Genomic DNA, 9759 nt, shown 5'->3' with positions numbered 1-9759 from the left:
CGACTGGTAGACCGCAGCGGATTTTCAACTTGAGCTTACAAAGATATATAAGTTCACGGCGCAACACTGCCACTTCATTCATTCGAGTTTGAATAATCTGAGGAGATAGCATGGCACGTACCAAGCAGACGGCACGAAAATCTACAGGAGGCAAGGCCCCCAGAAAACAGCTCGCTACCAAAGCTGCTCGTAAAAGCGCACCAGCCACGGGTGGCGTTAAGAAACCGCATAGATACAGGCCAGGAACTGTCGCCCTCCGTGAAATTCGGAGATACCAGAAGAGCACTGAGCTTCTCATCAGGAAGCTGCCATTCCAGCGCTTGGTCCGGGAAATCGCTCAGGATTTTAAGACCGACTTGCGTTTCCAGAGTTCAGCTGTCATGGCTTTACAGGAAGCAAGCGAAGCTTACCTTGTTGGTCTCTTTGAGGACACCAACCTGTGCGCCATTCACGCCAAGAGAGTAACCATCATGCCCAAAGACATCCAGCTGGCCAGACGTATTCGTGGAGAGCGTGCTTAATTTTAAGCTGTATTTCAAGTCCTAAAGCAAACGGCCGTTTTCACGGCCACCTACATTCTTCGAAAAGATGCCTTCTGTTCAGACGTTGAAACATCTCTGAAAATAATGTTGAATTATTTGGCCGAAATTAATAAATTTTATCAAATTCAGCGAACAATGCCCCCAAATTGGAAAAAAAAAAAAAAAAAAAAAAAAAAAAAAATGTTGAGACACAATACATCCTTCAGTGAATATATCTGTGCCTTGCATATATATAATTACATAAATTATGAAAGAGCACAATGCTAGACAATTTCATAGTACTATTGTCATCATCAATTTGTTGTAGAAGTTGTCTACACATCTTGAAACTATATTTTGTACAAGTCCATCAACCTGCCCCTCTAGAATACATTCAAGAATTTTGCGAAATAAATTAGAAAATAGCACAATTATTTAAATAGAATATGATGGAATGTGTCGAAGCAAAAAATAATAACAGTATTACAACTTTATCTCATTAGTTCTACAGCTATGCACATATGCGAGTACATGCATTTCAGAACTGCAATTCCGTATTTCATTTATATTCAAAGTATGATTTTTATTGATTTCTAAACAACGTCAAATATAACGATATTCGTTCTAACGTGGCGTGTAATAAAATGAAAAAGGCTCATTTATAAAGCCGGTTTGGTCACTGCTTAAAGTTGCCTTTGAAAATTAACTGAGAAAAGAGGAAATCAAATAAATGATCACATCTATAACTAGATATCATAAATGAATGAGAATCAAAAGTTTCATTCAGCTTCTACATTTTGTATTATTTCGGTGTTATCTGTCACACCCCTTTCCTTTGAATAACTTAATCCCCACCCACCCACCCACGTTTTAATTATCATTCGGCAACAACGGTATTTATTTTGTTAAACTCAAAGCAAAAAATACTGAAATAAAAAAAATAACAACAACAAAACAAAAAATTGTGTATGTTTATCCTAAAAAATTATGATGCTGTCTGTCCTGCTTGATATAATTCCCCTCTCTCTCTTTATCATTTTTATTCATTTTCTGTCATGTTTTTTTTTTTTTTTTTTTTTGTTGTTGTTTTGTATACCAGTTTGTATAAAATGTATATATGTACCTCCACGTACCAATATTTTGGTTTAGGTGAATAAATTGAACATAAACTTGCCTATATGTGAAGAAATTAAAGAATCAAAATTAATTAAATGTGGTTAAAATTCCTGTGGGGCAAGAAATGTAAACATTCCCATCATGCCAAGCTGACCAATCGTAAAGCTTGTCACAATACCGCTTTGGTAACGTTCCGAACTTTTCAAAGCATCGTGCGCTCTCACGGGTCCTCAATTTGGACTATAAATTAGGCAATTACGCATGATCAGTTCATCAGAACAGTACTACTGACTGAACTTATAACATGTCTGGACGTGGCAAAGGAGGAAAAGGTCTTGGAAAAGGAGGCGCTAAGCGACACAGAAAAGTCTTGAGAGACAACATCCAGGGTATCACCAAGCCAGCCATACGCCGTCTTGCTCGCCGTGGTGGTGTCAAACGTATTTCCGGTCTCATCTACGAGGAAACTCGTGGAGTTCTTAAGGTTTTCTTGGAGAACGTGATCCGAGATGCTGTAACCTACACGGAGCATGCCAAGAGAAAGACCGTCACAGCTATGGACGTGGTCTACGCCTTGAAACGCCAAGGACGCACCCTGTACGGATTTGGAGGCTAAAGAATTCAGTTTGACAGTCAAGACAGAAGTTTAAAACAAACACAAACGGCCGTTATCACGGCCACCCAAATTTTTCGAAAAGATGCCTCTAAAACATCGTTAAGACAGACATTTACTTACTGAGTACTTGTTATACAGATATTCACTGTACAAAGTTGAATACAGAATGGTTGTAAGTGGTAAAATAAATACACAACAATAACAGAGTAAGACCCTTTATGTCGTAATATTTCCTCAAAACTATATACAGAGCAACAAATATGTATTGAATTTAGGTTTGGACAAGAAATATTGAATAAACACACACAAACAGTATATATTATTTAATTTTTTTTTATTATTATAATCATATATTAAAATAATAATGCTGCTGTCTTGAGTATTATTTTGAGGGATCGATCTACCGACAATGACAGGTACCAACTGGCGCTGAGTGACATGCTTTTTTTTCTTGTTTAACAATTATGACTAATGTTAGACAATTAATTGTCAATGTATAATTATCGCATTTTGGTCATTGCACTTTTATTGATGTATAATTACTGATTGAAAATTCCAATATGTCAATGTCAAAGAAAGGGGAGGGGGGGGGGTCTTGAATTTATTTATCTGTTTCATTGATATTAGCTGAATTGAGATACTTTATTATCAATTATATAATGTACGCTGATAATTAATTCAGTATACAGAGGACAAATGAACCAGGATTTTGTGTACATCAGATGGACCTCGCATGCTTGTATTTTATTTATATTTGAAGATACAGTTATTTCAGATATATGCTTGGTTGTACATTCAAGTTATTTGTGAATAAAATTTGGCTCTCATTCATATAATAATACCTACTTGTATTTCTTTATTTATCCTACTTCTGTTATTATAATCAGTTGTAAACAATGTGGGATTTTTATACGTTTGCCACTTTTACGAGCACATGCATTCACATTGTAACACTCGTACATATTATTTGTGTCTCAATAACGCATGTAATATGAAGGTATCTTTTCTAAAAAATTAGTTGGCCCTTAAAAGGGCCGTTTGGTGTGTGTACTTGCAAAATGAGATTATTTGCTGCTGGTGTACTTGGTGACGGCTTTGGTGCCCTCAGATACGGCGTGCTTGGCCAGTTCACCGGGCAGAAGGAGACGGACAGCAGTCTGGACCTCTCTGCTTGTGATTGTAGATCGCTTGTTGTAGTGGGCCAAACGAGAGGCTTCGGCAGCGATTCTCTCAAAGATATCGTTGACGAAGGAGTTCATTATGCTCATGGCCTTGCTGGAAACACCAGTGTCAGGGTGCACCTGCTTTAGGACTTTGTAGATGTAAATGGCATAAGATTCCCTCCTCCTCTTCCTCCTTTTCTTGTCTGTGCTCCTCGGTGTCTTGGCCTTGGTGACTGCTTTCTTGGCGCCTTTGGATCCGACTTTGGGTGGCATGATCTCAAGTTGACAGGTCAAACTGAAGAGATGAATAAAGTGAAATGGTAAAATTTACTATTTATATGCGAGTAGGAGGAGAAGCTTGTTACGGACCTCCGAGAAAACATTACTTGTTCGGATTTCACCTAAAGGCACAACAGAGCGACGCGTTAATTGGCTGCACCGTTGGATCCGCTTGGTTGTTTAAATTGGTGCGTGCGGGCGTCGCTGGATTATTCGTTGACTGTACACGAAAGAACATAACCGTTAAGAATGTCTGGACGTGGCAAAGGAGGCAAAGTGAAGGGGAAGGCCAAGAGCCGTTCTTCCCGCGCCGGACTGCAGTTCCCCGTGGGTCGTATTCACCGTCTGCTGAGAAAGGGCAACTACGCCGAGAGAGTGGGAGCAGGCGCTCCCGTGTACTTGGCTGCCGTTCTTGAGTACTTGGCCGCAGAAGTCTTGGAGTTGGCAGGCAACGCTGCCCGCGACAACAAAAAGACCAGAATCATTCCCCGTCATCTGCAGCTGGCCATCCGCAACGACGAAGAATTGAACAAACTCCTGTCCGGCGTGACCATCGCGCAGGGTGGTGTCCTGCCCAACATCCAAGCGGTGCTCCTTCCCAAAAAGACACAGAAAGCCGCCAAGTAAAAAGATCCTATAGTTGTGTTGTGTGCAGCACAAAACCAAACGGCCGTTTTCACGGCCACATAAGCTTTTCGAAAAGATACCTACATTACAAACGAGTTGAAACGTAAACAATTATTATAGCTAGAAAATAATAGAAACACACGAATTCAATAATTTTCAACACAGAACAGAGATCAAACATCAAAGAAAGTGTTATATATTTAATGATAAATAAATGTATTAAGTCAATAACAAAAGCAATAAATTTAAAAATTGACTCGCATGTATATTCGTATATGTACGTTTTTTCTTTCTCGTTATAGGCAGTTGAATCCAAACCTTATAGGCCTGCGTACAAATGTTGAATTCTCACTTATTACTTGAATGCTCACTCAACAAAGAGATAAGAAAAGAAAAAAAAAACCCATTTCATTGACCAATTAAGACTAGAAACTGCGGAAATCATCTAACATGGCGATCTAACTTTCAATTTTTTCCTTTAATACAAATATTTTTAAATATGATCATTATTTTATTAACATATTCAAAAGATCTGTAACTCCAGTTAAATCCTTAATGTTTCTTCTTCTTTTTTTTTTCCCCCTCGCTATTGTTTTATATGATGATTATTTAGACAAAATTCCTAATTGATAAAATAGATAAAAGTGATGAATATAAGAATCTCATAAGAATAAGAAGATGTGGTTTATATTATGTCTTGAATGTTCTTATTCAAAAAAGTGTGCTTCCCATAATAAGAGTGAATAAAAGCAACTCGATGCCAGTTTCCGGATACTTACAGTACTAACACAATTAAACACTGGTAGTAAATTTTCTTTCGAATAGACTACCGATGCGAATGACTAAACGACATTTTTTTTAACACTTTACATTTATTGCGATGTCCATCACTGCGCCGTGCAGCACATCTGCATCGTCACGTGACATATAGATGCAGGGAATCATGATCTGCACGTGGAAAGTGTGCAACCAATTTGATGCTTGTATCAATGTATTGTATTGTCTTGTATTATATACTGGTTGTCTTGTTCAACTTGAAAGATATAGATTTTAAATACATTGGCTTTTGACCACATTCTGTTTATTTACATGTACTCAATTATTTGTGTGTGTAAATTACAAGAAACAAATTAATATCAATGAATAAGCTACTCCCATGATTCGCCTTGTTCGTCTCTCTCTGTCTCTCTCTTATGTATAACTACTAATTAAGTGAGTGTTCTACAATTATTAAATACACGCCCTTTTTATGTGATTTTTTTTTTTTTTCATGTAATTTACAAGGATGTCAGTTATGTATATTCTTATGATATAATTATACTGAGAAATTCAGACGTTGTACCACCGAATGTGGTACGTTACGTACGGTCTGGATCTTCCCGGTGTCCTCGGTGTTATAATTATAAAGTAGGTGTCATGTATTTAAATATTCGAAAAGAAATTATATGTTGTCCCTTTAAGGGGGTGAACATCCACTGATCTAGAAAGTATATTAGATATATATTTGAACATTCAACAATTTGTGAGATTCCGTGATTTCTCTTCATATGACCCTTTTGTTTGTTTGTTTGTTTGTTTTTTTTTTTGTTGTTTTGTTTTTGTTTTGTTTTTTTTCTCTCCATTTCATATGAAATGCAAGGCACACATCACTATCCATTGTGCGCGTGTTTGTGCCGAATGTTTGCATTTTCATTCGGATTTTAAGTAACATATAAGACAATTGAAAGAAATGTACATGTATGTTTTATCGCATAGCAATGTAGTAAGTACTTCAATCCCTTACTCGTGTTCTATTCCTCTTGTTTTCGTGTTTTAATCAAAATTAGTCGCTTCTGGGCTCCAGGGAACAGCGCATTTTCAGAATCAACAGACAATTCCTCCTTTAAAATGACAGATTAAGAACCTTAAACGGAAACAGTTATGTAGGAAAATATTTCAAGAAAACGCACAGTGACATATTTGAGAAAATTAAGTAAAATTGGGAGGACAATATCGGAAAAATTACAGGTATTGAAACACAAAGTTGGACGAGTTCAATCCTCTACGCTGTCGACAATTGGGGAGTTTTCACGGAGGTCCGCGCTCGCCGCCACTCAAATAAGGCCATCGGCGGAGGTGATTTCATTCATTTCCTTATCGTCGATAACGTCGTTCACATCAGTTGTAGAAAACAGGACAAAAAAATTATGGCAGACGCCGCACCAGCAAAATCCCCCGCCAAGAAGAAGGTTTCCAAACCCAAGACGGTCCCCGCCCATCCCAAGTACATCGAGATGATCAGCGCTGCTGTGGCTGCCCTGAAGGAGCGCGGAGGTTCCTCGAGACAAGCTATTCTCAAGTACATCATGGGCAACTACAAAGTCGGTAATGACGCCTCTAGTGTCAACACCCATCTGAAGATGGCCCTCAAGAACGGAGTCAAGAAGGGAGTTCTCAAACAGGCCAAGGGTACAGGTGCCAGTGGTTCCTTCAAGCTGGGAGAGAAGCCCAAGACGGAGAAGAAACCCAAGACCAAAAAAGTCACCAAACCTAAGGCTGCCAAGCCCAAGAAAACGACCAAACCCAAGAAGACAACCGGGGAGAAAAAGCCAACAGAAAAGAAAAAGGCTGTTAAGAAACCTGCAGCACCCAAGAAGGCCGAGTCTCCCAAGAAGAAAGCAGCTACTAAGTCTCCCAAGAAAGCCAAGGCAGCTCCAAAGCCTACGAAAACCAAAGCGCCCAAGAAAGCCACAGCCAAGAAGTCAAAAACCCCAAAGAAAGCCACCAAGGCGTAGGCTGCCAATTGTCTTAAACCAATTACAAAAGCCCTTTTCAGGGCTACCAACATTTTTAGAAAAGATGCCTCTATTACATACATGTACTAATGGAAACACAAAATGAATAAACAAGAAGTACACTTACCTATTACACATAGTTTATTTGTCTTCGACTGGAAGCAAATTACAAAGTCATGATAATATTAACATGCTGTTTCTGAGAAGAAGAAGAAACAAAAGTCAGTTTTTATTTTGTTTACATACCCTCCCTCAAGTAAATAAAATTTTACTTTTTCCACATCACAACGCCTACGCAAACTATATGGCCATTATTATTAGTGTTATCATTCTAGTATTTTTTTTTCTTTTCTTTTTTTTGAAGTTTTATTATTATTATTAATTTTCTTTATTTTATTTAATTTTATTTATTAATTTATTTTATTTATTTATTTATTATTATTATTATTGTTAATATTTTTTTTTCTTTTTTTTCCCCCCCACTTTATTTGGAATCAAATGTGGAACGAATGGAATAAAAGTTCATGCGTACCTATTGAAAGACAGATACATACATTCTTATTCGTTTCATTTATTTATTCTTTTCATTTATTCATTCATTCATTTATTTAATTATTCATTCATTTAATTAATTATTCATTTATTTGTATTATTTGTTTTGTTCTTGTTTTTGCAACAGGGTAATTCCTGTTCATCCTATATGCACCATTCTGATTATCTGCAAGTATCATGATACTTAGTAATATTACTGGGCTTGTTCAGATAATGGTAGGAGGAAATAATGACAAGAAATATATAATATATATTTTTCGAAAATGCATTTTGCTTCAATAACGAATTGAAAATATATGTATATATATATAATAAATAATTCTATTTTCTATTCAATTGACGTTACATTCATCCCCATTATTCACCATATATATATTTAAAAAAAAAATATTTGACTATATGTATCTGCAGTGAAATCATGTGTCAAAAACCGACTTGATTTTCTTTTTCTTTTGGGGCAATTCTGTGGATTGAAACTACCTACAGACGTAGCCAATGGTCATCTCGTTCACCTGACTAATCGTAGCGAGTGTTACTGCGGGCACCAGCCAATCGACTAAGCCGACTGGTAGACCGCAGCGATTTTCAACTTGAGCTTACAAAGATATATAAGTTCACGGCGCAACACTGCCACTTCATTCATTCGAGTTTGAATAATCTGAGGAGATAGCATGGCACGTACCAAGCAGACGGCACGAAAATCTACAGGAGGCAAGGCCCCCAGAAAACAGCTCGCTACCAAAGCTGCTCGTAAAAGCGCACCAGCCACGGGTGGCGTTAAGAAACCGCATAGATACAGGCCAGGAACTGTCGCCCTCCGTGAAATTCGGAGATACCAGAAGAGCACTGAGCTTCTCATCAGGAAGCTGCCATTCCAGCGCTTGGTCCGGGAAATCGCTCAGGATTTTAAGACCGACTTGCGTTTCCAGAGTTCAGCTGTCATGGCTTTACAGGAAGCAAGCGAAGCTTACCTTGTTGGTCTCTTTGAGGACACCAACCTGTGCGCCATTCACGCCAAGAGAGTAACCATCATGCCCAAAGACATCCAGCTGGCCAGACGTATTCGTGGAGAGCGTGCTTAATTTTAAGCTGTATTTCAAGTCCTAAAGCAAACGGCCGTTTTCACGGCCACCTACATTCTTCGAAAAGATGCCTTCTGTTCAGACGTTGAAACATCTCTGAAAATAATGTTGAATTATTTGGCCGAAATTAATAAATTTTATCAAATTCAGCGAACAATGCCCCCAAATTGGAAAAAAAAAAAAAAAAAAAAAAAAAAAAAAAATGTTGAGACACAATACATCCTTCAGTGAATATATCTGTGCCTTGCATATATATAATTACATAAATTATGAAAGAGCACAATGCTAGACAATTTCATAGTACTATTGTCATCATCAATTTGTTGTAGAAGTTGTCTACACATCTTGAAACTATATTTTGTACAAGTCCATCAACCTGCCCCTCTAGAATACATTCAAGAATTTTGCGAAATAAATTAGAAAATAGCACAATTATTTAAATAGAATATGATGGAATGTGTCGAAGCAAAAAATAATAACAGTATTACAACTTTATCTCATTAGTTCTACAGCTATGCACATATGCGAGTACATGCATTTCAGAACTGCAATTCCGTATTTCATTTATATTCAAAGTATGATTTTTATTGATTTCTAAACAACGTCAAATATAACGATATTCGTTCTAACGTGGCGTGTAATAAAATGAAAAAGGCTCATTTATAAAGCCGGTTTGGTCACTGCTTAAAGTTGCCTTTGAAAATTAACTGAGAAAAGAGGAAATCAAATAAATGATCACATCTATAACTAGATATCATAAATGAATGAGAATCAAAAGTTTCATTCAGCTTCTACATTTTGTATTATTTCGGTGTTATCTGTCACACCCCTTTCCTTTGAATAACTTAATCCCCACCCACCCACCCACGTTTTAATTATCATTCGGCAACAACGGTATTTATTTTGTTAAACTCAAAGCAAAAAATACTGAAATAAAAAAAATAACAACAACAAAACAAAAAATTGTGTATGTTTATCCTAAAAAATTATGATGCTGTCTGTCCTGCTTGATATAATTCCCCTCTCTCT

The 9759-nt window shown here is 37.2% G+C and overlaps 1 protein-coding gene across 1 annotated transcript; it reads left to right on the top strand.

Annotated features, from left to right (window-relative positions):
• The first annotated feature begins 110 nt into the window (after positions 1-110).
• On the top strand, positions 111-521 carry LOC133177891 (histone H3). The gene has a single exon (XM_061312750.1). It carries the CDS (start codon positions 111-113, stop codon positions 519-521), a length of 411 nt encoding a protein of 136 aa, XP_061168734.1.
• The last annotated feature ends 9238 nt before the right edge of the window (positions 522-9759 follow it).

This window comes from Saccostrea echinata, unplaced genomic scaffold, assembly GCF_033153115.1.
Source record: "Saccostrea echinata isolate AGI-Se365-2 ecotype Australia unplaced genomic scaffold, CSIRO_AGI_Sech_v1 ptg000270l, whole genome shotgun sequence".
Lineage (NCBI taxonomy): Eukaryota > Metazoa > Mollusca > Bivalvia > Ostreida > Ostreidae > Saccostrea > Saccostrea echinata.
Note: the sequence above shows the minus strand (reverse complement) of the source record. Positions and strands in the feature narration are given on the sequence as shown.